The sequence below is a fragment of the Gopherus flavomarginatus genome, chromosome 4 (genome assembly GCF_025201925.1).
Source record: "Gopherus flavomarginatus isolate rGopFla2 chromosome 4, rGopFla2.mat.asm, whole genome shotgun sequence".
In the NCBI taxonomy this organism is placed as follows: domain Eukaryota; kingdom Metazoa; phylum Chordata; order Testudines; family Testudinidae; genus Gopherus; species Gopherus flavomarginatus.
In genome coordinates this window covers 6,170,314-6,196,991 of record NC_066620.1, presented here as the reverse complement: position 1 = coordinate 6,196,991, position 26,678 = coordinate 6,170,314, and the positions used below count along the sequence as shown (strand labels likewise).

General features: G+C 43.2%; 1 protein-coding gene across 7 annotated transcripts in view; it reads left to right on the top strand.

Annotated features, from left to right (window-relative positions):
- The window catches only part of LOC127049906 (sodium/potassium/calcium exchanger 3-like), a 500,507-nt gene that overhangs the window by 453,658 nt on the left and 20,171 nt on the right, over nt 1-26,678 (top strand). For 6 of the 7 annotated variants that reach the window (XM_050951276.1, XM_050951280.1, XM_050951281.1 and 3 more), the window contains 5 exons: nt 8,925-9,117; nt 11,466-11,577; nt 13,942-14,014; nt 18,672-18,763; nt 21,743-22,873. In XM_050951276.1, coding sequence (XP_050807233.1) covers nt 8,925-9,117; nt 11,466-11,577; nt 13,942-14,014; nt 18,672-18,763; nt 21,743-22,873 — 1,601 coding nt within the window. Of the gene's footprint in view, nt 1-1,032; nt 1,163-8,924; nt 9,118-11,465; nt 11,578-13,941; nt 14,015-18,671; nt 18,764-21,742; nt 22,874-26,678 lie in introns of all 7 variants that reach the window. The other variant, XM_050951283.1, reaches the window with a different exon arrangement.

The following is a 26,678-nucleotide window of genomic DNA, read 5'->3' as shown; positions in this document are numbered from 1 at the left end:
CAAATACCCAGGATTTTAGAAATGTAGCAGCTGCAAGGACCCATAGTTGTGCTCTAAAAACGCTCCAAAGAAATGTTCAGATGGTGAAGTTTCAGCTTCCATTCACTTCAGCAGTTGTGTGGCACAAAGAAGTCTTAAAGAGATATAATCAGCATCTTGGGGAGTGTAGCTAGTGTTGCCCCACCTTCTGTGAGTTGGCTCCTTTCATTAACAGGCATGAGGGGGAAGGGCATACAGGGGTATAGCTGTAAGGAGCGCCACAAAGCCCATTGCTGTCCATGCTTTCTGAGCCATCTTGCTTTGTGCCTACAGGACAGCTCAGGGGTTTTTTGTTTGACTGCTGCTATTCTGTCCGTATGCGTCTCTTTCCCCCCCACCCCCTCCTATTGTCCTGATAAGGCCAGAATTTGGCCCTGCCTCTTTCAGATGGAGTCTCATGTAAGTTTGTTTTTTTTAAACTGGTTAAGTGAGACTGGCAGCCTTATGTCTAAATATTTTTTACATTTGTCAGGGCCAATTAATAATGTATTTAAATAGTTTTCATGGTGTGGTATTCTAAGGTATATTGTCCATATTAGTGTCATCTGGCAGTGGTTTTTTAAATCCATGGTTCCATTCATTTCCTTCCAATCATAGCAGCATGGAGAAAATTCATCACAGAGCTTCCTGAGTGGAGGAGAGGAAACAATCATGTCTGCAGCTCTGTTCTCTCTCCCCTCCTTCCTCCCCCAACCTTGCCCTGACCCTTGTGGATGGGAGAGAAACAGGCTGGGAGAATGCACATCACCACTATTATATGAGGAACTTGCTGTCATACGCTACACTGGAAAGTTATGCAGCCAGTTGCTGCGTTGACTGCTGTGCAGCCTTTCTGCTCTAGTGAAGTCCCCTCGAGGAGCTAGGGTCCAGAAGGTCTGATGACAAAAGGAAGAGCTTGCAGCAAGTCTTCATTAAGCTGCACTGTCAAGGAGGTGTGAGCGCTCCAGAGTCAGATTTGAGACACAGGGCCTCTGTTTGTCTCTCTGTCTATAGACCATGGTACCCTTCATCCTAGTATCCGAGCATCTGAGGAGTGGAGATAAAGTAAAAGTGGCCTGGAAACCAGTTGAGGAATGGGACCAAGAAAGAAAGAACAAATGCATCAGCAAGCACCAAAAAGAGGGTATGTCCTTGGTGCAGAGTTAACTCAGGCTCTTACGAAAGTGTTGCGCCAGCCATCCTTCTGTCCATACGCAGAGCTCTCTCACCCAAATGAGGTGGTGTCTTGAACTTGGGTTAGCTGGCCTGTCTGGAGCTGAAGGCTACAGTGCTACCCTTGGGCTGGTAACCTGGCTACATTGCTGAGGACATAGGCTAGACCACTCAGGTTGTTAATCTTCCAGTGCCTTCCCATAGTTCCCCCTTGTGCCCAGAAGGACAGACAGGCTCTCCTCCAGTTTACTGAAAAAATAATTGAGTGGTTCAACTTATTGCAGCATGGAGAGCCATGGGATATGCCCTCAGAAGTTCTAGTAACACACTGGTGAGAACACAGTAACTTGGGTAGGAATTTGCAGTGTGCCTGCTCACACCTGGGCTAGGCTAACCTGCTGCTCAGACCCAGGTGCTGATCACTGAGTTAGCTCTGCAGTGAAGACATACCCAACGTTACAGAGTAGGGAAAAGACTCCACGTGTTTCATGTGCATGCTTAAGAGGGAAAGCTCCACTATCCTCTTAGGGCTTGTCTTGGCTGGGGCTTTGCTATAATGACAGTCATCAGAACTGCACCAGCACAGTCCCTAGTATGGCAGACAGTGATGCAGAGCACTAGTGCAAACAATTACTTCATCTGTCTACCAGTGTAGGTATACTAATAGCTGTCATTGGTGCAAATCCTTAAACAAGGCCTTAGACTTAGGGCACATCTAAACTCTCTATTAGTTTGGACTACAGGGGTGTGAACAGCAGTGAGCACCAAAGTGCTTTGCTGTAACTCCCCCATGTGGACGATGCAGGCATGAGCTAAAAGGTTCCTAGTTCTCATTAACAGTCCTCTTCAAACAGAACTGTATTAATGCGAAATAGGAACCTTTTAGTTCACACTTGCAGGGTCCACGCAGGGGAGTTACAGTGCAGCACTTTAGTGCACAACTGCTGTTCACACCCCCAGAGTCTGAATTGCAGAGCAGTGTAGATGCCTTTACACGAGGCCTTAGACTCAGGGAGGGACAGCAGCTCAATTATTGCTACTACAATTACAGCAGCATAATTCGTGTCTCTGAAATATGTGCCATCAGTAATGGCCCTTTAAAATTCCTGTCGTGCACTCTGTTTATCATGAAAGTTGAACTTACAAAATGTAGAATCATGTACAAAAAAAACTGCATTCAAAAACAAAACAGTGTAAAACTTTAGAGTCTACAAATCCACTCAGTTCTACTTCTTAGTCAGCCAATCAGTCAGACAAACAAATTTTGTTTACATTTGCAGGCGATAATGCTGCCTGCTTCTTGTTTACAATGTCACCTGAAAGTGAGAACAGGCATTCATATGGCACTGTTGTAGCTGGCATTGCAAGATTCATATGTCCCTTCGTGCTTCAATCACCATTCCAGAGGACATGCTTCCATGCTGACGATGGGTTCTGCTTGATAATAATCCAAAGCAATGTGTACTAACACATGTTCATTATCATTATCTGAGTCAGATACCACCAGCAGAAGGTTGATTTTTCTTTTTTGGTGGTTTGGGTTCTGTAGTTTCTGCATCAGACTGTTGCTCTTTTAAGACTTCTGAAAGCATGCTCCACACCTCATCTCTTTTAGATTTTGGACGGCACTTCGATTCTTAAACATTGGGTTGAGTGCTGTAGCTATTTTTAGAAATCTCACATAGGTACCTTCTTTGCGTTTTTTCAAGTCTGCTGTGAAAGTGTTCTTAAAACGAACATGTGCTGGTCACCATCCAAGACTGCTATAACATGAAATATATGCAGAATGTGAGTAAAATGGAGCAGGAGACATACAATTCTCCCCCCAACGAGTACAGTCACAAATTTAATTGTTGCATTATTTTTCTAATGAGCATCATCGGCATGGAAGCATGCCCTCTGGAATGGTGGCCGAGGCATGAAGGGTCATATGAATGTTTAGCATCTCTGGTAGTAAATACCTTGCAATGCTGGCTACAATGGTGCCATGCAAATGCCTGTTCTCACTTTCAGGTGACACTGCTGGCTACTTCTTCTTCTTTACAATATCTCCCGTCAATGTAAACAAACTTGTTTGTCTTAGCGATTGACAGAATAAGTAGGACTGAGTGGACTTGTAGGCTCTAACCTTTTACACAGTTTTGTTTTTGAGTGCAGTTATGTAACCAAAAAAAAAAAAATCTGCATTTGTAAGTTACATTTTCACAATAAAGAAGTTGCACTTCAGCACTTGTCTGAGGTGAATTGAAAAATACTATTTCTTTTGTTTATCATTTTTACAGTGCATATATTTGTAATAAAAAATAATAATATAAAGTGAGCACTGTGCACTTTGTATCCTGTGTTGTAATTGAAATCAATATTGAAAATGTAGGAAAAACATCCAAAAAATTTAATAAATTTCAATTGGTATTCTATTAAGTGCGATTAATGGTGATTAATTTTTTTGAGTTAATCGTGTGACTTAGCTATGATTAATTAACAGCCCTACTTTTTACAATTGAGCTTACAGTTAGGGTAAATTTGTAGGCCCAGTTATTACAACAGACTTTACAGTGAGCATGGATTAAATTTAAAGATCACTTTAAGGTTCCTTTATGCTGCCTGGGTGATATATAGGGGCCTTTGTGTTAATGGGAATCAGACTCACCATCTTGTTTGTAACAGTCCCGGGAAACTATAAGGACTCAGTTTCCTAACCTTTGTGGGTTAAACTCATTGTTTATATGAACAGCAGACCAGCCAGGTCTCCCGTGTTTGGGGTATGTCTGTCCTGCCCTCTTGCTCGGAGAAGATCATTTTCTGCATTTTCTCTCTGGAAGGGATAAACTGGCACAGTAAAGCTTGCAGGACTTAAGAAGAGACTTGGCCTAGCAATGGGCAAGAACCTTTAAAGTTTGTATAATCCCCCATTTGTATAAGAGAACAGCTATTCTTTTATGTCCTCTCCTGAAAAAGTGTCTTTTTCTTAGATACCACTGATCTCATATTAGATTTCTAACTACAGGTGTTTTAAAATCAACACTGGTTGATTTCAGTTTCTGCAGTTTTGGTGAGGGCTTCAGTGAGGCTTTCTTGGCTTCACTGCCCAAGAATTGAAATTTTGATTTCCAAAGCCCAGAATGCTTAGACATGGCTGCTAAGCACAACAAAATCCTGTTATTTTGGTTTGGGGTATTTTTGTATCACTTCCTGGACTAACAAATTGAAATACTGCATATGGAGGTCGTCTGTATTGACAATGCTGGAGCAAGTCATTTGAGCTTAGGCAATGATGGCCAGAGATCACAAAAGCAACTAAAAGGCCTGCTCCTTCAGGTAAATAAGGGCCTGCAGAGGCCTGAAATGAATTGATTATGGGGGACTAAGAATGAAAAAGACACAGTCAGGAGTGCAGGTTACAGGGTCAAAGCAAGAGATCCAGAGGGGATTGAGAAACTGATGAAAAAGCCACTATAGCTGACAATCCCAGGGGAAACAGTCACATTGGGTGGCAGAGGTGTGCACATGGATGTGGACACACATTCTAGCCCTCTGCTTACAGGCAGTAGATCATACTGATTACAAGTTTCAACGTGCGCTGTGGACTTATTACCATGAGTTAATTGTAGTTAGGATACAGCTAATTATTCATTTCAGCTCTTACCTTCCAGGTATTTCCCACATAATTGTGGGGTTTCATGAACATAAACAAACTAGGCAAAATATCTGGTTTTCTTTAGTCCCCATGTGAGTTATGCTGAAACCTAGGGAGAATATAAATCTTTCTAGGGGGATTTGAACATAATCAGTGCAGAACAAACCAGAATCTATAATACTTTTATCTCAAACCTACAGAACTTCCATGCAGATTTTTGTTTGTTTTGGTTTTCTGGTTTACTTGGCACTAGTCTTGAATATCAACAGAAGACGACATTATAAAACACCGGGAGAGTCATTAAGTAGTAAAATGTAATGCATTTTAAAAATTATTTGCTGCTATTGCACAAGTTGTGTTGTAGCAACTTTTTACTATCTGCTATCTCAATCAAATATCCTTTTAACTTTCTATTGTTCATTGTTAAGGTACTGTTGTTTTCAAAGAAACAATACATAACAAGACCCTGCCCCAAGGAGTTTTTCAGCACTTCTCCAGTTTAGACTGTATATCTGTAACCCCTTTCTCTCTGGAATAATCCTTATTTCTTTGATTTGTGGACCATTTCTTAAAGAAAATGCAAAGACTAGGGCAGTGGTTCCCAAACTTGTTCTGCCGCTTGTGCAGGAAAAGCCCCTGGTGGGCTGGGCCGGGTTGTTTACCTGCCGCATCTGCTGGTTTGGCCAATCGCGGCTCCCAGTGGCCGCGGTTTGTTGCTCCAGGCCAATGGGAGCTGCTGGAAGCGGTGCAGGCCAAGGGACGTACTGGCCGCCATTTTCAGCAACTCCTATTGGCCTGGAGCAGCGAACCGCAGCCACAGGGAGCCGCGATTGGCCGAACCTGCGGACGTGGCAGGTAAACAGCCTGGCCCACCAGGGGCTTTCCCTGCACAAGCGGCAGAACAAGTTTGGGAACCACTGGACTAGGGGCTTGATTCTCATTTATACTACGGCAGTGTAAAAGTGCCTTTCTAGTGGTGTAAATGGTTGGCTGGATTTGTCCCGTGGTGTCTATTAAATTAGCTGTACATAAATGACTTGCAGGTTGTTTAATCATTTGCCAACTGGTCTTCCTGGACTTTTAGTTCACACATGACTGGTTCATGCATGACTGGTGTCTCTTCCTTCCATCTACTATACAGAAAACCTGTAGGGAATATTATACATTTTAAAAGGGCAATTTGTTCCCAGTTAACTTGCGTGGGGTCGGTAAGATGAGCCACTGCTGATCCTGCTCTGAAGCATTAGTTCATGTGAATGAGAGCATTTGGTAGGGGTGGAAAGAGACTTTACACTGATTTGTATCCATAATATTTTGTCTCGATGTGAGAGGCCAACATAAACAGCTGCAATGAGCTTCTGCAGTTTAATTTTGTGTATCTAGGTCACGGAGGTGTGGACACCTGTACTATGTTCCTTCCTGTACCTGGCACGTGAAATGGTTTGTGTGGCTAGAGCTTCTGATAAACACTCTCTGGCTTAAATAAGTAGATGTCAAGGTTAATCTTCTTACATATAGCATAAAGGGTGTGTATGACTATGTGTTTGGAAGCATTAAGATCTGAGTTGCTTTTAATCCACTGGTAAATAAGTGGGGAGCTAGGATACACTCACCCACCCAGCCACTCACCCCTTGGCACTCTTTATATATAGTTACTTAAGCCAGCAGTAAAACTCACTCCCTCTGTCTCCACCACCCGAGTAGGCAAAAGGCAATAGTCTTGACAAGAGTTAAGTTTGCAGCTGATTCTATTAAAAAGATCTTCTTTAGCCCTCATATAACTCTGGCTTGGAAAATTCATTTGGCTGAGTACTGCTAACTTGCTCTGAAGGCAAAAACTGAATGTTTCTGCAGAAAATCTGTTAGGCTTTTTTGAGTTACAGCTTCAGAAAATATTACCATGATTACAGAAGTCAAAAATCTCTGTAACTTGTTATAACAAATCATTTGTTTCTGGCAGCACCAACAGCAGCCTAGGTGTTTTGCAAATATAAAAGGGACTGTCTCTGTTTATAGCTTGTATTCTAATGTAACAAGCAGACATGGAGGGTAGGGGAATGGAGAGATGCAAGCCGGGCAGGTGGTGATTGGACACAGTGTGGTAATAGAAAATGTTAATGACTGTTGTAGCTCTTACTTGGCCATGCAATAAGAGTGAGTCACTCCCCCCACCCCATCTCTTCTCAGACTTTGACCATAGTGGGGGGAACTGGGACTTTTTGTCCAGCTGTCCTGGCTGTGAGCAAGTATTCAGGGAGTAGGGAAGCAATGTGGTGTGGGGCGTGACGCTGCCTCTCCTATTCTGGCTGGGTAAATAGTGGAGAACGAGCTGCTCCATGAAAAGGGGTGAAGCAACTTGCTCCCCCTTCAGAACAAGCAGGGAGCATGGAGGAAATGTGACCTACAATTTGGTCTCTGATCTGCTCCTGGGGTGGCACAGCTACGTGCCAGCCCTTCTTACTCAGGGCAGATCCTAAAGTCACAACGTAGTCTGGTGTGACTGGTAGGCTTGAGAGCCATGTTCTCTCATTCAGAGGGAAAACATCTCTGCTCTTGATCTCTAGGGCATACAGCACTTGTGCTCAGAGTTTTCCTGTGCCTGGTCTAATTTCTGCATCAGGAGATCAGCTACCACAGTAACAGTTCTGTAATTGTTTCTAACAAGGGAAGAATCACAGGATGTTCTTTAATTGGGAAATAAGCAAGGAGTGCAGACATTTATGTGGAAGCCATACTGCGTGTTCAAAAGTTTGGAATTGATGAAGAAAATTTGAATAAAACAACCATATAGTGCTGAGTTCATTTTCTTTCTCTGCAAGCACATGTTTTTAGTATGTAGTATCAGCAGCCCCAGGGCATGCTGTTATTATTCAGTTAAACTAGTATTTTAATAACTTGCTACCCCGCCACTAAATAAATTTAACTCAGGATAGCTTGCCAACTTCCCCTTTTAGGGCCAGCTTCTGCCTTCTTTCCCTACTTGGGAAGAATTAAATGTCAAAACCAAAGCGTTTTAAACTTTTGTACATCTGTTTACTTTCAACTGCGAGGCAAGGACATTTAAAAAAAGGTACTGATGAAAGGCCTCACTTTGACACACAGTAAAATGTTCGATAGAGAAGCTGGAAGAAAGTGGGTTTAAAATGCAGGCCATGTTGGTTTGCATTACATTAGTACTGACAGGCCCTGGTCAGGATCAGAGTCGCATCGTGCTTGAGGCTGTACACACAGGAAGGACAAAAGTAGTGCCTGCCCCAAAAAGCATTCAATCTTCGATTTATGATAGAACACAACAGATGGGTAAATGGGACGATGAGGGATTGGTGAAACAAGCCATTTTTGCACTGTAATTGATAGTCACAGCTCATTGTCGTCAGCTGGCAGCATTTTGTAGGCATCACAGTCAAGGTGAGTCTTAAGGAGGATCGCTTGAATTTTTTTGGAGGGGTTTCTCCCATGCATAACGGTCACCAAGGGAGAAGGCATAGAGGTGTTTGAAGGAGAAGCTGAGTGACAGGAGCACTAGATTAATAGTGGCTGGTTAGGTGGAGCCTAAGCCATGAAGAGCCTTAACATCAAAGAGAAGAAGCTTTTGCTTCATGTGGAGGAAAAGGGAGTGCTAGTTGAGTGGTGCAAAGAGGGGAGTGCCATGGTCGAAGCACTGAGAAGCATTTTGAATGGACTTGAGTGGGGCAGGTTTTCTGCAGGTTCTAACTTTTGGGATCCAGAGGGGAATAAAAATATCTGAATAATAATAATAAAACTCCTTTAACATGAACATGAGAGGAATGGCTGTTAAAAACGATATCCTACTTAATGCAGACCGGCATGCATATGGGTGTGTATAGTATCTCCTTGTAATTAATTGCTATTGTCAAAAGGCTATTGTCCACCAGATAGTAATGTACTAGAACTCGCTCTTAAAGAGAATTTGTGGTCAGTACTGGTGATATGAAATCTCAACAGCAGACATACCTAGTAAGGGGGATACCCGCAGTTTGGTCATTTAAGAGAATTCCCTGTTTGTAGAATTGTTTGTTCTTTGAGAAATGTACTTGCCTACATTTTAATTGTTGTTTAATTCTCTTCCTCATAGCCTAGTAAAGGACATGGATAATGTCTGTCCTGAGAAAAAGGACTTAAAAGGCTGTCCCCGGGACTCTGGCTATGACAGCCTCTCCAATAAACTCAGCATACTAGATAAACTTCTCCACACCCATCCTGTGTGGCTACAGCTTGGCCTGAATGATGCTGAAGCAGTGGAAATTCTGCAGTCCCAGCCTCCCGGAGTAAGAGACAAATCTTCAATATGTTTTTATTTATTTAAAGTATCTCTTCCTAATGTAGCACACACTCACCAGTGGGTTACATACATGAAAGGAAGCTCATCCCTTAGGGCCACAGCAGTTCGAGGCTGGGATGAGTCATCCCTCTTATGTGATAGCCACCATCTTGGCTGATGCTTCGTGGATTGAACTAGGGCCAAAAACATGAGCTGATATAGCTACAGAGCCCTGCCTCTCTAGCTAGGGCTGTAGAAGACTCATGTTCTCTATGGATCAGGCACAGAGGAGGGACCTGTAACGCACACTGACCAATGGGTCACACTATTATTAGATTTGCTGGGCTGGACCCTGGGCTCAGCTAAACTTTCTCCCCAGGTGGGGGAGCTCTCGGCTAGTGTAAAGCTGGAGTAGGCAGTTTGTTCTCTAGGTGCACCCCACCTCCTGGCCCAGGGGGCTTGTCAGAGGTGGGATTGGGCAGGGTGGAGTGCAGCTGCACTCCATTAATTCTTGGCTGGTATATGGGCCTTGGGGACTCTCCAAGATCTCTCTCGCCTGTGCTGGAGCTGGATTAGATGCAGCATGTTAATTCGGGGAGCCTTATCTGGCTCTCTTGTAGCACCCCATCTTTCTCCTACCCTCAGCAGATCTCTGTGCAGGAAAGAATCCAACCTGCTAGGCTTACAAGTGTAAACAAAAATATTTTTCTAACTATCAGCACATCACACTTGGCCTCAGGCCTAAAAGGGCCATCATCAATTTGAATAGCTCATTTCTGTCTGAAAATGTTGATTTTCCATTATTATGAGTAATACTGTGCCTAAGATGAAAGCAGTTAGTAGAAAACCATTTTTAATTCCTTTTGTTTACTTTGTGTCGGTGACAGCATTTGTGTAGTCAGTGTAATTATTTCCCCTCTACAGTCAGGCTCCAGTCCTTCAATGAGCCCCGTGTGGGTGGACCTCAATCCATGTGGAGCCTTGTTGACTTACACGGATTATTCCTCAAATATGTGAAAAGCAGCTTGCAAGACTAGGACTAAAGTTAGTTTATTTCTTGATGAAAAGCCCTTTATGAGTATTGGGAGGGGAGCAGAAAAGTGCTTATAAATCCATTTAAAAAAAACAAACCTTCAACTGAAGCGAATTTCAGTGGGAATTGGGCACCTTAACTCACTTAAATTTCTTTGAACATCCCAGATTGAGTTTTTCAACTCTCTTATCCCTGTAATCAATCAAAATTTACATTTTATTAAACATATTTTGGGGGATTGAAATTTGCATTCTTGATTATAGCTGTTTACATCCTCAAATATTTGTATTGCATTTGTGTGTTAAAATGTATAACCCTGGAAGTTGAAGCTAGACAAATTCAAACCAGAAATAAAGCTCCTCTTTTTTAATAGTGAAGCAGCGTATAGATGGATATAGTGGATACGCTGTCACTTGTCTTTTAAAATGAAGTGGGATCTTTCTAAAAGATGTAGTTTAATTCCACTATAAGTTACTGGATTTAAGAAGACAGGTTAGTAATGGAGAGCGAGCTAGATCACTTAATCAACTGGATATAAGCAAACAATATGCATTTTAATACAGCTAAATGTAAATGTAGACCACTGGGAACAAAGAATGTAGGCCACATTTCCAGGATGGGGCACTGTATCCTGGGAACCAGTGTCTCTGAAAGATGTGGTGTGGAGGATAATCAGCTGAACATGAGTTTCCAGTGTGACTCTGTGGCCAAAAAGAACTAATGCAATCCTGGGATGCATAAACGGGGAAATCTCAAGTGTGAGTAAACAAGTTATTATACCTCTGTTTTTGTCACTGCTGTGACCACTTATGGAACACTGTATCCAGGTACCCACAATTCAAGAAGGATGTTGATAAATGGGAGAGGGTTCAGAGAAGATCCACAAGAGTCATTAAAGGATTAGAAAACCTGCCAGTAGTGATAAACGAAATAGATGGAGCTCTTTGTATCTAAATGGGGAACAAATATTTAACAATGGGCTCTTCAGTGTAGCAGAGAAAGGTATAACACATCAAATGCCTGGAAGTTGAAGCTAGCTAAATGTAGACTGGAACCGAGGTATACGTTTTTAATGGTGAGAGTAATTAACCATGGAACAATTTACAAAAGGTCATGATAGATGCTCCATCACTAACAATTTTTACTTCAAGATTGGATGTTTTTGTAAAAGATCTGCTCGAGGAATTTTGGGAAAATTCTCTGGCCTGTGTTATGCAGAAGGTCAGATTAGATTATTTTAATGGTCCCTTCTGGCCTTAAAATCTATGAAAAGCATCTATAACAAAGATTTCTAAATTGTATTTCTTTTTCCCTCTTGATAGATCTTTCTGGTTAGGAAATCCACAAGAATGCAGAAGAAAGTCCTATCGCTCCGTCTACCCAATGAATTTGGATCTCGCCTCAAGGAATTTGCAATAAAAGAAAGCACATATAGTAAGCCATGTATTATGGGAATCATTTGCTATACTGTATGGGCTAGATTCACTTTGCATCGGTGAAACCCAGTGTCTGGGCTCTAGGCTGTAAGCAGCAAAAAAATCAACCAGGGTCAGGGGAATAACTGTGCAAGCTGCCTACAACCCACACTCTGCTGTGGGTTCCAAAACCATCTGGGCAGACCTTCCCGTGAGTGGGGCTGGCCCTGGAGAGAGTGGACAATGTGCAGATTAAGGCTTCGATTCAAACATATGCCTAACTTGCCATAAGCAAGTGAGTAGTCCCACTGAAGTCAATTAGAATACTCATATGTTTAAAGTTCAGGCATTTGCAAAAGTACGATGCTGAATGGGGGCCTCACTGCTTGTTATAGGCAGTCTCCACTTGTGAGGCTTCCACTGAACCCCACCAGAATTTAAAACTGTCCTTCCTTGATGATGCCACCATCACTCTCCACTAGGTGACTTCTCTTCTGGCACATCTTTGCACTGGGCACAAAGGAGAATCTGGGTTTATGTATTATTTTTAGTTGTTTGTTTCTCAGATCTAAAAACAGTTTTCACCAATCAGAAATTTAACACCATTGAGAAACATTTCTAATAATCCTTAGTTTTCATGATGATGCAAGTATTATTTGTTCCATGTCTAAGGCCTTGTCTACACTGCCACTTTTTGCAGTGCTGACACTTTCTCGCTCAGGGGTGTGAAAAAATACCCCCCTGAGCGATGCAAGTCTCAGCGCTGTAAAATGGCAGTGTAGATAGTGCACCAGCGCTGGGAGCTACTCCCTTCGTGGGGGTGGGTTTTTTACAGTGCTCTCTGGTTCTGTGACTACACAGCCACGTTAAAGCGGTGCCACGGCAGCACTCTAACATTGGTAGTGAAGACATACCCTGAGGGTATGGCTACATTTGGAATTTCAAAGCGCTGCCCCGGCAGCGCTGCGGGAGTGCTGTCGCGGCAGCGCTTTGAAGTGTGAGTGTAGTCAGAGCGGCAGCGCTGGGAGAGAGCTCTCCCAGCGCTGCATGTAAACCACATCCCTTACGGGTGTACCGTGCAGCGCTGGGAGCCGTGCTCCCAGCGCTGCTGCCCTGATTACACTGACGCTTTACAGCGCTGTATCTTGCAGCGCTCAGGGGGGTGTTTTTTCACACCCCAGTTGCAGCGCTGTAAAGTGTGAGTGTAGCCAAGGCCTTAGTTACTAGAAATAAAACATAGGCTGGGTTCCAGTAAGTTTCAAAACAAAGCTGTAGGTGATCTCTATGAAAAGAGGGAGTGAAAAACAGTTCTAGGTAAAACTGAGAATAAAAGAGGAAGCTGTATCTTCCTCAGATTATAGCACAGTTTGGAAGATGCAGATAGAACAAAGGGATTATCTTAACAACATGCTGAAAACTGGGACTGAAATTTAGCAGCAGAGTTTCAGCTAAGCAGCCTTCTTCAGGAATGATCTGTGAAGGAAAAGCAATAAAGACCTTTATCTTTCTATAGTGTTCTTATGTGATTGAGCTTTTTTTTCTTTCTCATGTTTATCTATTACTATTACCCTGAATCTTTACTTACATGGCTTCTTTACTCAGAGTGACATTTACTACAGACCAGAATGGGTGGCTCCATGTTTGAAGTCAATGGAGTTGCACCAGCTTCTATTTGTATTTTTCCGTGGTCTGTAAACATGTATTGATATCAATACAAAACCATGGTGGAAATTACATGGGAAAGGTCTTTATTATTTCTGTGCATTTAAAATAACAATGTTTGAATTTTTAGAAAAGTTCTAGTGCAATTTTATTAGAAAAAAAATTAGCTAAACAATTTGTAATAGCAGTCACAGGGCATTAGTATAAATCAGACTTGGTTGGAGAGCTTTGTTAAAAGGGGAATGATTCAAAGATTTGCCACCTATTATTACTAGTGGTTACTGTATTGCTGCTAATGTAATTGAGGCAAAAAATGGGTGCCAAGGGAAGGAAAGAAAGAGAAAGAGAGAGATTTTTCATTAACTTGTCTGTATTAGTACTATGAATAACACAAGGTCTCAGTTGTTGACTGGCTGTTTTGTTAGAAGTTGTGCAATTTTAATCTCCTTTGATTCATTTCCTAAGGATTAGAACATGTTTGGAATGAAAAAAACAAACCCACCGTCCAGACTATCAGTATGTTTACTAGAATGTTTTTGACCGAGAGACATACTCCTCCTCCACACAGTTGTTTTTGATTAACAAAACAGTAGTCAGTTTGATGGTGCAAGCTCCTTACTACTTGCACTGTGCAAAAGCCAGGAGTCTTTATATTAAGCCTGGTTTCTTGGAATGTGCATTGAAAGACTGATCTGTTTTTTTTCATAATCTTTCTTTGCAGCCTTTTCATTGGAGGGCTCTGGAATAAGTTTTGCTGATTTATTCAGGCTCATCGCTTTCTACTGTATTAGCAGGTAAGATTGTATTATGTTATGTTTTGAGTAGCGTTTGCTAGACCATCCTTATTAATGAGTAACTGTCCATAAGGATTTTCTTGATTAAATATGGTATAAATATTCATCATCTCCCTTTGCTAAGGTTGGGTAGGGTTGACTTCCATTGGTTTCTTGGCTTAGATGAGTACCTAGACTGCCAGCCACCTTAAGTCTAGTATAAATATTACTAATCTATAAATATTAATAGACTGTTTTAGAGGATAACTGGCTAAATAACAAGAGAGCCTGAACTGAAGCTAAGAAAACCCAAAAGAAAGTCCTTGTTACCCACTGTCTTACGTGGCACTGACTAACAAAGGATAGTGACCGTTATTGCAGAAAGTAGTATAGAACACTTCATTGACTAGACTGGGTAAATATCTGTTTGTTATGCAGCAGGACAGCCAAAAGGTTTGTAAACTGCAGAAAAAATGTGAAAGTTTTCACAGATTTCAGTGTTATGATTGTCTTGTTAAACCAGGGGTGGCCAACCTGAGCCTGAGAAGGAGCCAGATTTACCAATGTACGTTGCCCAAGAGCCACAGTAATAACGTCAACCGCTCCCCATCAGCTCTCCTCCCCCAGTGCCTCCTGGCCACCGGCAGGGTTCAGTGCCTCCCCCTCCCTTCCTGCACCTCCCAATCAGTTTCTTTTGTGGGGTGCAGGAGGCTCTGGGAGGGAGGCGGAAGAGCAAGGGCATGGCAGGCTCGGGGAGGGGGTGAGAAGGGGTGGATTGGGGGCAGGGCCTGTGGCAGATCCAGGGGTTGAGCAGTGAGCACCCCCCGACACATTGGAAAGTTGGTGCCTGTAGCTCTAATCCCGGAGTTGGTGTCTATACAAGGAGCCGCATAGTAATTTCTGACGAGCCACATTTGGCTCCGGACTCACAGGTTGGCCACCCCTGTGTTAAACAGTTGCGTGTGTGTGTTGAAGCGCCTGGTATGTGCCCCTTACATTCATTTTAGTGTGAATTCAGTATTTGTGACAAGTCCCAGATTGATAGCTCTGGGGAGTCAGGTCCTTTGTTTAGCCATAGACCAGGTAGAGCCAGGCCAAACTTCTTCTCTAGGGGAATCTGTTCTAAGGGCGAGTGGCAGGAAGAATTCGATCTCCTTGGCTCAGACTGCCAACAAGGTTGCCAATTATTGCTGGTTATGGTGGTGATTAATGGTAGTGTGAATATTTACCAGAGAAGACTCAGAGCACCAAGTTTGCTGCTGTTATTTACCGTTATGGAGCACACAGAACCCCCAAGATCAGGACCCCATTGTGTTAGATGCTATAGATGCACATGGTAAAAGACAAGCTCACTCATATAAATAACTTAGCATTCAGAGAGTGACTGAGCCAGACTGGATTGAAACTGGTAACCTGGCAATGAAAAGTCCTCGATCTCATCCTCATTCACACTCTGTTTAAAATGAGATTTCTACAGAATGGCTTTTAATTTTCCATATGGAGCTTTACATTAATTTTTGTTCTACGCAAGGTTGAGCCTGAATCTCCAGTGAAGGCCCAGCAGTCTCATGGAATCATCCTGCCTGAATAAATCAGAAATTGCAGGGGTGGATGCAAGACTGCACTATCCCTGCAGCTGTACACTAATTTGCAGCCCTGGTTCCTTTCTTGCTGCACCCTCATACAGTGAAAGACAAAGAAAAGTGAGGAGAAAACCGAAGGGTGATGCAAACCCACACAGCTGTAACTATTCCAAAATGCTGCTCCTGGATATTCATAAAGACACCCTCACCTGAAATCATATCCAGGGGTTTTAATAGATTTTAATAGATTTTTTTTTATCCTCCGTCATTAGCAAGATGCTCCTAGAAGCTTGTGGTTTATTTCATTCAATGTCTTTCTTTGATGAACATTTTATTTTGCTGTTTCTCAAGCAGCAGAAACCATTCCAGTTCCTATCCTTTTCAGACTGTGTCTTGGCAGCATGTGGGATGTAAGTGGGAGTATGCACAATACTGGGGGAAGCTGTAGTCAGTGACTGTGACAGAGCAGCAGAGGGAGCATGTGTGTCTAAGGCCTTGTCTACATTACCAGGGTAAATAGACCTAAGGGCTTGTCTACATCAGAAAGTTGCAGCGCTGGTGAGGGAGTTACAGCGCTGCAACTTAGGAGGTGTACACATCTGCAGGGCACCACCAGCGCTGCAACTCCCTGTTTGCAGCGCTGGCCGTACTCCCGTTTTGTCTCGGGTGTAGAGGATCCAGCGCTGGTGATCCAGCGCTGGTAATCAAATATAGACACTTACCAGCGCTTTTCTTGACCTCCGTGGAATAAGCAGGTATCCCAGCATACCTGAGGAAGCCTCTGGTAATCAAGCTGGTCTCCTTCCCCGGTTTGCTCTCGCGTTCCCCGAACCCCGAGCAAGCAGGTCTCCTTCCCTGAGGTTTGCTGGGTGGTTCCGGGAACGCGAGAGCAAACCGGGAAAGGAGACCAGCTTCGCCGCGGTTTGCTCTCGCGTTCCCCGAACCCCGAGCAAGCAGGTCTCCTTCCCTGAGGTTTGCTGGGTGGTTCCGGGAACGCGAGAGCAAACCGGGAAAGGAGACCAGCTTCGCCGCGGTTTGCTCTCGCGTTTCCCGGAACCACCCTGCAAACCGCAGGGAAGGAGACCTGCTTGTTCGGGGAACGCGAGAGCAAACTGCGGCGAAGCTGGTCTCCTTTCCCGGGTTTGCTCTCGCGTTCCCCGAACCACCCAGCAAACCGCAGGGAAGGAGACCTGCTTGTTCGGGGGTTCGGGGAACGAGAGAGCAAACCGGGAAAGGAGACCAGCTTCGCCGCGGTTTGCTCTCGCGTTCCCCGAACCTCCCTTGAAGCCGCCCAACAGCGCTGCAGTGTGGCCACATCTAACACCACTTGCAGCGCTGGTTGCTGTAAGTGTGGCCACTCTGCAGCGCTGGCCCTATACAGCTGTACTAATACAGCTGTAACAACCAGCGCTGCAAAATTTTAGATGTAGACATGGCCTAAGTTACGCTACTCCAGCTACGTGAATAACAGAGCTGGAGTCGACGTAGCTTAGATGGACTTACTGCTCTCTCATCAACTTGACGCTCTCCCATCAACTTACCCTACTCCTCTTGTTCCAGTGGAATATTGGAGTTGACTAGAGAGCACTCTGCAGTCAATTTAGCAGGTCTTCAGTAGACACACTAAATTGACCCCTGTTGCATCGATCGCAGCAATGTCAATCCCTGGTAAGTGTAGACATGGCCAAAGAGAAAACAGAATAGATTCTTGACAAGAATAGAGAATTTTAAAAAACACAGCTGGGGTTTGCAAAGGAACCTGTGAGAGCTGGGTACCAAAGTCACAGTGAAATTCAGTAAGGTTTGGGTGCCTGATTTCCTTAGGCTCTTTTGAGAATCCCAGCCTATGGGTGAAAGCCGTGCCCTGGTGAGATCAATGGGAATTTTGCCATAGCCTTAAGGAGGATCAGAATTTTACACTATATATTTAGCATTTGGAGACATTCCACCCTAGATTAAAATAGAGTTCAGATTTTGGCCCATGGAGTGTTGACAGTGTCCCTTCAATTACTTGTAAGTGTGTCAACTCACTGCATATGTTTGTGATTTTCATCTGTTTGGAGTTTGCTGTTGCTGATTTTTGTGGGTATAAACATAAAATATGTCAATTCAGTTATCAAAGACCTGTTGTCTGTATTACGCCAGATGCTCAGTGTGCTTACAATTTTGAAAATAAATCACCTGTATTGACACCAGTTGTATCTGAATGTACATAAAAGTGTGTAGGACATTTTTGCTACACGACCAGTTCTTATTTACTTACTATCATTACATAGGTACTTCTACAAATTTTGCAGTTTTTTCAGGCTCTGATGTTTAAGAATGCACTGGTACAAGTATAAACAAGTGGGTAGAGAAAAAATTTAATATACAATGTAATAAGTGCTTACACAAAGTACTTAGACAAAGTAATTCTTAAGTTCTTGTTTCAAAGGATTTATATAGTCAATGTGGTTTGTAGTTAAGTACCATCTGTGGAGTCCCATATGTAAACATCCATTTATTATTTTAATACATATTGAATAGAAAACAGATATGGTGACAGTAGTATGAATGTAACTGTATTTATTGCAATAAATATTTTCAAACTAGAGGTATGTTCAGACTGACAGAGTTTACAAGCACTTCTGTATTCTCTGTCCTAAATCCCCATTCAGGTGATTTTTGAAAACTGGAGGTTAAATTGGAACAAAACTCAAGTTTTATTTACAAATAGGAATTTTGGGTAAAGTGCTGATTTTGGCAGATGGATGTTTCAATAAACAGACTGATGCAGTCTAGAAGAGCAGTGGAAAAGCTACTGCTATAATAAGAGGAAAAGTGGGTGGAACAGGGAGAGTCAGTCCAGAAGAAAGGAACATCGGGGGACTGATTCTCATTTACACTAAAGTTTCTTTATACCAATGGGGTTTAAAGGATTGTTGATTACATCATATCACTTTATGGCCCCTTTCAACTGCCAGAGCAGTTCAAAGTAGCTTTGCTGTAAATGAAGATCTGACCTGTTGTCATTGCATATGCTGGAGATAATGAAAAATTTAAAGTATGGAAATAACAGCAAAAACTACCAATACTGTTCTTCCTTTTAAAACCAGGGATGTCCTGCCATTCACCTTGAAATTGCCCCATGCTATTGCGGCAGCAAAGACGGAAGCTGAACTTGAAGACATTGCTCAGCTGGGACTGAGTAAGTATGACTCTTTACATAGGTTTATTGCCCTGTGTCATTGTAACCGTATCAGTAAAATAGTCCTTATGCAAAAAATCGGTAAACCGTGGCCCAGTTAGTTTTTTTAAATAATGATTTTGTTGTTGCAAGTAGCTTAATTATCCCACTTAGTAGCAGTCTATTGCCTTCCTATCCTGCTGATAAGCCTCTGTGATTAGGTGTGCTGTACCGCTGCCCCTACTTTCTGTCTAGCTGTATGCACTCGGTCCCACAGAACACCTCCGGCTGATCCAAATACAGTCCCAGAGTCCTGAGAGCAGGGTTTGGTGCAGTCCCACATGCATTGCAGGTTAGAGCAGATGCAGCTGAAAGTGGAATGGCAGTTATTGGCTTGTACGTCATAGCTCTCAGCTTGGTAATTGCTGGAAGATTTTGAACGGATTCATCATGAACAGCATTCTTTACTCCAATTGGCACATGCTTACATTTGCAAAACGATTTAGGACTGACTGTTCGGAGGTGTGCTGATCCGAACGCAAGTAGAAACACATGTGAAGTATATGTATGATGAGTATTTTCAAGTGGGAGGGAAAATACAGGGGCGTGTCCCTAGCAAATGCTTAGTTCCACTGCTAAAACAAATACGAGCACATCCCAAAATGTGTTTTGAGCCTAAAGCAGAAGTGAAACCTGGCAGAATTTGAACTTGGACCTGAAACAGATAGTATCGAGGACCTCTGGGCCATGCTGAATTCTTTTTGAAGCCAGTGGGAGTTGAGGGCACTCTGCACCTTTCAGGATCTGGCCCACTTACCCATTTAACCGAGAGCAGAATTTGGCCTAGTGGACTTTTGTATGCCCTTTCCCAGCACAGTGATTTGCACTGTAATAGGACTTGAACACAAGGATCTTCACAGGATTTTACTCTGCAGTGAGCCCCTGAGGTGGCTCTGGATTTTGTTTTGCAGCAGTAACTGTGGTGATCGTTTTATAAGACTCTGGTCATCGAAGTCAGTGTAAAGTGTGTTGTCTTTTGCATCGATGATCTGTAGCTTCAGGTAACTAATGAACGTTTAGACTTACACATGTTGCCGCCAGGCTAAGGGGCAAGCACTCTTGTGGGGGAGTTTGTTAGGTCACTGTACCCAGGGAAGGGCATGATGAGCTGGGTTGGGCTGTCATTGGAATCTCAGCCTCTTGTACACCTGATGGCAACATGTATTAGAGGAATCTGTCCAAAGGAGGTGCATAGGCCACTGCTCACAAGCTCTCCGCTACATCCATTCCTAGAGTTACTGTGCTTGTGTTTGTCCTGTGCAGACAGAATACCCGAGAGCACCACTGCTTGTGTGGTGCAGGCCTGTAATCCCTATCCCTAGACTTCCTCTGCCCTTGGTTTTGAAAACTAATGTGTTTGAAAGCTGAGAGAGGAATGATCTAGTGGCTAGGTGTAAGCATGGGAGTCAGGAGCCCCAATTTCAATTTCCTGCTCCACCACAGTCTTCTGACGTGACCTTGGATGAGTCGCTTAGAGTCTCTGCCTCAGTTTCTCATATGTAAAATGAGGTTTATAGCGTTTCTCTGCCTCATGGGGTATTGGGAGGACCAATTGGAAGAAAGTGTTGTTGTTTACTTCTCATAACACAAGAACTAGGGGTCACCAAATGAAATTAATAGGCAGCAGGTTTTAAACAAACAAAAGGAAGTTTTTCTTCACACAACACACAGTCAACCTGTGGAACTCCTTGTCAGAGGATATTGTGAAGGCCAAGACTATAACAAGGTTCAAAAAAGACCGGGATAAATTCATGGAGGATAGGTCCATCAGTGACTATTGGCAGGGATGGTGTCCCTAGCTTCTGTTGTCAGAAGTCGGGAATGGGTGACAGGGGATGGATCACTTGATGATTCCCTGTTCTGTTCATTCCCTCTGGGGCATCTGGCATTGGCCACTGTTGGAAGACAGGATACTGGGCTAGATGAATCTTTGGTCTAACCCAGTATGGCTGTTTTTATGTTAAATTCATTTGTGTGCGACACACTCAGTTGCTGTGATAATAGGGGCCATATAAGCATCTGGATAGTTTTTGAATGTAGCTGTCAGGTAGCGCCCGAATTTATTTCTGTCCGATTACTTCATTTTTGAGCTAGTTAAGCTGAAGCGTGTTGAACACCTGTAGTATAGTTCGCAGGAGTCTGAGGTTGCTGAAGGAACTGTTGTCTGATTTCCATAGACTCTCACAGATGTTTTACTGAGGGCTATGAGGAGACTTCAATTACAATTTGACAAGTTAGTACAGATTTTAGTGTTAGTACACATTTTTCGCTGATGGCCCTGCATATTCAATCTATTTATGTGCTGCTGAGTATCTTAAAATCACAAACAAATTGTGTAATTATTACAAATGCACAGCTGCAGGTTGGAACACAGACACGAATGCCTGATCAGCATGGCTGAGGATTGTATCTGCCAAGGGGACAAAAATCTGATTCCAACCTCGTCATGCTCAGTTTGATTAGTTTTTTACTCCAGAAAAAAATATAGGTTTTTTCGCAAATTCCCAGGGCCTAACCTCCGTAAATCAGCATAGTCCTGCTGATGTTAGTGGAGCTACGCTGATTAACACAAGCTGAAAATCTGGCTCTTATTTTCTAATCAAGGCCGCGGGTATTAGCTCAGGGTTTATTTCAGTCTCAAAACAGAAATAATGAATACTTTATAGCAATCATTCTTTTCTGTATATCCCAGTTTACTTGCTATGAAGATTCACATTGGCCAAGATATTTATAAACTCTGCAGACAAATAGCTGCAGCCTGAAGGTTTAGCATTCAGTTGTGTCTGGCAATGTTTTATGAAGCTTATTAAGAAATTTTTTCAAAAAATAAAAGCTTGTCTAAAGTTTTCCATGCTTCAACATTGTTCTGTTAAGTTTAATGTTCTGAAAGCCAACTGCATAATATCTAAATTCTTATGTTAACACAATAATGATTTTCAGATTTTTGGAACTCTCCGGCTAACAACCACCCCCCAAGTCCTTCACCTCCCCGTAGGCCTCTGCCCTCAGACAATGCTTGCAAAGACTCACGTCAGCTCTGCCTTATAAATGGAGTGCATTCTATAAGAACCAGAACGCCTTCGGAGCTGGAGTGTAGCCAGACCAACGGAGCCTTGTGTTTTATTAATCCTCTCTTCTTAAAAGTGCACAGCCAGGATGTTAGTGGAAGTTTGAAAAGGCAAAGCCCAAGAACTCAAGATGTGAATGGGACAGAGAAGCCTCGCTCCCCCCCACCCAGACCTCCACCACCTTCTATTAATAGCCTTCTCACAAGTCCACAGCTCTCCAGGACTATAAAGCAGGGGAGCATGCCAGGAACAGTGAACCGTAACAAACATAGGAACTTGGATTTGCTGCAGAAGAAACCAACCCCTGTTCCGCCTCCTCGTCTAAAGAAGCAGGCTGTTTGCTCAGAAGGGGAAGGTAATGCAAAGACCTTGGCAGTAATTCGATCTAGTCATAACTCAGTGCATGGGTCAGAAGCTGCTAGTGTTCCAGGTGAAGCCCTGTGTGAGCAAAATTTAGCAGCTTGCAGAAAGACCTTGGCTACAAACTCTGAGTCACAAATACAGTGGAATGGAGGCAGGCAGAGACTGAGCGACATGAGCATTTCCACCTCCTCATCTGACTCGCTGGATTTTGATCGTAGTATGCCATTGTTTGGCTACGAAGGGGACACTAATAGCAGCCTGGAGGACTTCGAAGGGGAAAGTGACCAGGAAAGCATGGCACCCCCTTTGAAGCCCAAAAAGAAACGAAACAGTTCATTTGTTCTCCCCAAGATTGTGAAATCCCAGCTGAGGAAAGTAAGTGGGGTGTTCAGTTCTTTCATGACCCCCGAAAAGAGGATGATCAAGAAAATTGCAGAGCTGTCCCATGACAAGCGCACTTATTTTGGGTGCCTGGTGCAGGACTATGTCAGCTTTCTCCAGGAAAACAAGGAATGCCACGTTTCGAGTACTGACATGTTACAAACAATTCGGCAGTTCATGACACAAGTTAAGAACTATTTGTCACAAAGCTCTGAATTGGACCCCCCCATTGAGTCACTGATTCCAGAAGACCAAATAGGTAAGAAAACATTGTCTCTCTCTTTTCAGGGCATGTAAAAAAAAAAAAAAAAAAATTCTGAATCCGTGGTCTGAGTCTTTGAACCAGATTTGGGGATATAGATTTTTCTAGCAAAATTCAAAACCACTGATTTTCCGGTTTTTTTTGTTTTTATGCTTTTAAAGCTGAAATGCAAAAGTTCCGTACAACTATGTTAGAATGAAAAGAGTTTTTGAGAAGTTGCCTTAAAACTATAATGGTGAATGTTGGACTTTAATTTATAAGTGACAATTTTTTTTTTTAATTTCAAAGCTGAAATGTTACATTGGCGGATTCTACCCTGCAGTTTTTCTCTGATGTGTGTGGAAATATTTTTAGTATTTATTTAAAACAGTGTGTACACACACACACATATGCACCCCCCATGTGTTAATCATATACGGCAACCATAAAATTAAAATACATTGAAAATGAACAACAGATGGTGATATGGAGAGATTCCATAAGTTACTATCCAAATACTCTCTCATTCACTATCGGCAATTTGCAGTGTCTCCACTTGGCGTTGTGATATAAACAAGAGATTTTTATAAAAGGGAGAGGGAGATGCTAATCTCTGGATTTCTGTGTCCCTCTGTCTGTAAGTGTTTTATAAATGTCTGAAAATGAACTGGATGATTGGGTTCACATTTTACTAACAGAGAAGGATTTATGTATGCACAAAAGTGAAATAGTTGGATATACATGTTTCTAACAGTCAGGGATTTGTGTATGCACAAAAGTGAAATAGTTGGATGGCTACACACATTCTAATAACAGACAATGACTTGTGTATGTACAAAAGTGAATTTGTTGTATAAAAACTCTGATTGTTCCTTAGTCTTGATGTTTCTCAGTGGTGTTAGTAAAAGAGTTTGTAAGCCACATTTACAAGGTAAACATCCCTGAAGGAGAAATACTTTCCTCATGAGGTCATTTCAGTTATAATTTGCTTGTTTTCCCCCTCACTTCAGTGTCCTAACAGTTTGACGAGTGAATAACTCAGTGACTTTTAAAATTGGCAAATATTTCTTTCACTGGCAGCAGTTAGTGTTTTTGTTTTGAAAGTTTGGAACTTAAAGAGGTGCTTTTGTCACATTGCTAGTCAACAAGGAGGGAGTGAGGCTAACAAGTATTGCCAGGCAAATAATACACTCTGAAAGGTTTCCTGTAAAAGCAAGAGTATTTTAAAGATTCTGATTGCTTTAGTTAGAAAAGTAAAAGTACTGTGTGGACATTGTGTGTTGGGCTTTTGCTCTGTACATGTATCAGTTCTGTAGTGTTTCTGCATAATCTTAGATATTTGACAAAGAAATACAGAGCTTCTTTTTTGTGATTTGGTCAAGGTTTGATTTTAACTTTCATGGTTCTTTGCAAGGGTGTGGTTTAATCCAGCCGGTGGGTCTCATCATAGCTTTCTAAAATGATGCTTGCTTTTGAATGCCTCAGTAAATTAGAGTGACTGAAGTTATTGAGCACTGTAACCAAAGTTTTCTACAGTGATTGAGCATCTTACTTTCTTTGTGCAGTTTCTTCTAAATAATTTATACAGTGAGGAAGTTTAAGCAAACATGGAACTTGCATTTGAACAATCTGTTTCTTTCACCGCTACTGGAGCCCGCAAAACACCACAGCAGAGCAGGAACATCAAATGTTGCTGACCTAAGCAGATAGTTATGTGGCAGACAGACTTAGTCATCCTACATAGCAAAACCCTTTCCAACAGAACAAAGGCCAGTCTAATCTCCCATTTAGTGTTTTATTTCACAGTTTTGGTACTGAATTGCAACTAGACTTGTGACTACAGATAAATAGTCTGTTAATTTATAATTCCTATTAAAGTTACATTGTGAGACAAAGGGCTGGTTTACACTACACAGTTAGGTCGACATAAGGTCCCTTATGTCGGCCTAATTATGTCAGTGTCTATGCCACAGCCTTCCTCCCACTGATCTAAGTGTTTTACTACACCGACATCATAACTCCACCTCCACGAGAGGCGTAAGGCTTATGTCAGTGTAGTTAGGGTGACACCGAGTCTGTGTAGACATGACATCCCTTACAATGGCAGTCTTGTCAATTTCATGGCAGGAGCCCTCAGATTGACCAAAAAAAAGCCCCTGCTTCCCTAGAGAGCTGGGTGGCTGGACCCTGCTCCTAACTGGGAGCTGGGGTGAGAAATCCAGGGGGCTTTCCCCCACTCCTAGTTGGGAGCTGAAACCAGGGCAGCTTCAGACCTCTGCTCCCAGCTGGGACCCAGGGTGACTTTGGATCCTGCCCACTCCGAGCTGGGACCCAGGATGGCTTTGGATCCTGCCCACTCCCAGCTGGGACCCAGGGTGGCTTTGGATCCTGCCCACCCCCAGTTTGGAGCTGGGCAGCCTTGTCCATTTCACAGCTCAATGAGCTGTGAAATTGACAAAGCTGTCTGGGTCCTGGGGAGCAGGTGGGGGTAGCGTGAGAATCTGGGGCAGTGGGATTCCACTCCCAGATGGCAAGAAGCCCCAGGGAGCTTCCTCCCATTCCCCATGGGGAACAGGCATGAGGCAGCCCACCGGGAGCCTTTGGGGCAGCAGGGCTCCTGGCAGGGAGCTGCCAGCAGAGCTGTGAGACTGGGCTCTCAGCTCCCCACACTGTCCCTCATAGGTTAGTGGAAGTGCTCCTGATGAGGACACATACCACTGACCCAAGGAAGGGAGTGTGGACATGCACCACCACAGTAATTACTGTGGTGGCTGTAAGTTGAACTAATATAGATTGACTTAAGGTATGTCTACACTACCCGCCGGATTGGCGGGTAGTGATCGATCTGTCGGGGGTCAATGTATCGCGTCTCATCTAGTCGCGATACATCGATCCCGAACGCACTCCCCGTCGACTCCAGAACTCCACCAGGGCGAGAGGCAGAAGCGGAGTTGACGAGGGAGTGGCGGCCCTCGATTTCGTGCTGCGAGGACGTGAAGTAAATCGATCTAAGATACGTCGACTTCAGCTACGCTATTCTTGTAGTTCTTCTGAAGTTGCGTATCTTAGATCAACACCCCCCTGTCAGTGTAGACAGACGTTGGTTTTGTAGTGTAGACATAACCCAAAGGCTCTTACTGTAGGTACATTTGACTTGCTTATAGATATGCCGCACCTTCTGCCATGTTTGAAAAATATTTCCTTTTAATATCCTTCATAGAGTATGCTGTAGTGTTGGTAGTGGTTATTAATAAATGTTTATTTTATGATTATATACACTTGCTCTGATCAGGGTCCCATTGTGCTAGGCCCTTTACAGACATAGGTCTGGTCTGCATTACAGCTGCTGGTCGATCTAAGCAACCCAATTTGAGTTACGTCTGTAGTGTAACTCAAGTCATTGCAGCTTAGATCTACTTGTTGTAGTGTCCATACTATTCTATGTCAATAGGAGATGCTCTATCACCGACATTGCTTCCACCTCTCGTTGAGATGGAGTACAGAAATCGATGGGAGAGCGCTCTCCATCGATTTGAGTGTGTCTTCACTAGAGCCGCTAAATCGATGCTGCTTCATCGATTGCAGCAGCGCCGATTTAGCTCCATTTTGAAGACAAGCCCATAGAGGCAGTCATGGCCCCTGCCACAAAGAGTGGATAGATTTAGAGCCAGTAGGCGCAGCTGCACCCCATTGGGAATGCTCAGGAGGAGGAGAGGTGCTGTTTGCACTACTGCCTTCCTGTGGGGAAAGGCAGCTTTATTTTGTCACTAGGGCTGGTGGAGGCTGGATACAGGACGCTTTGAATGAGCCCATCTTTGGGCAT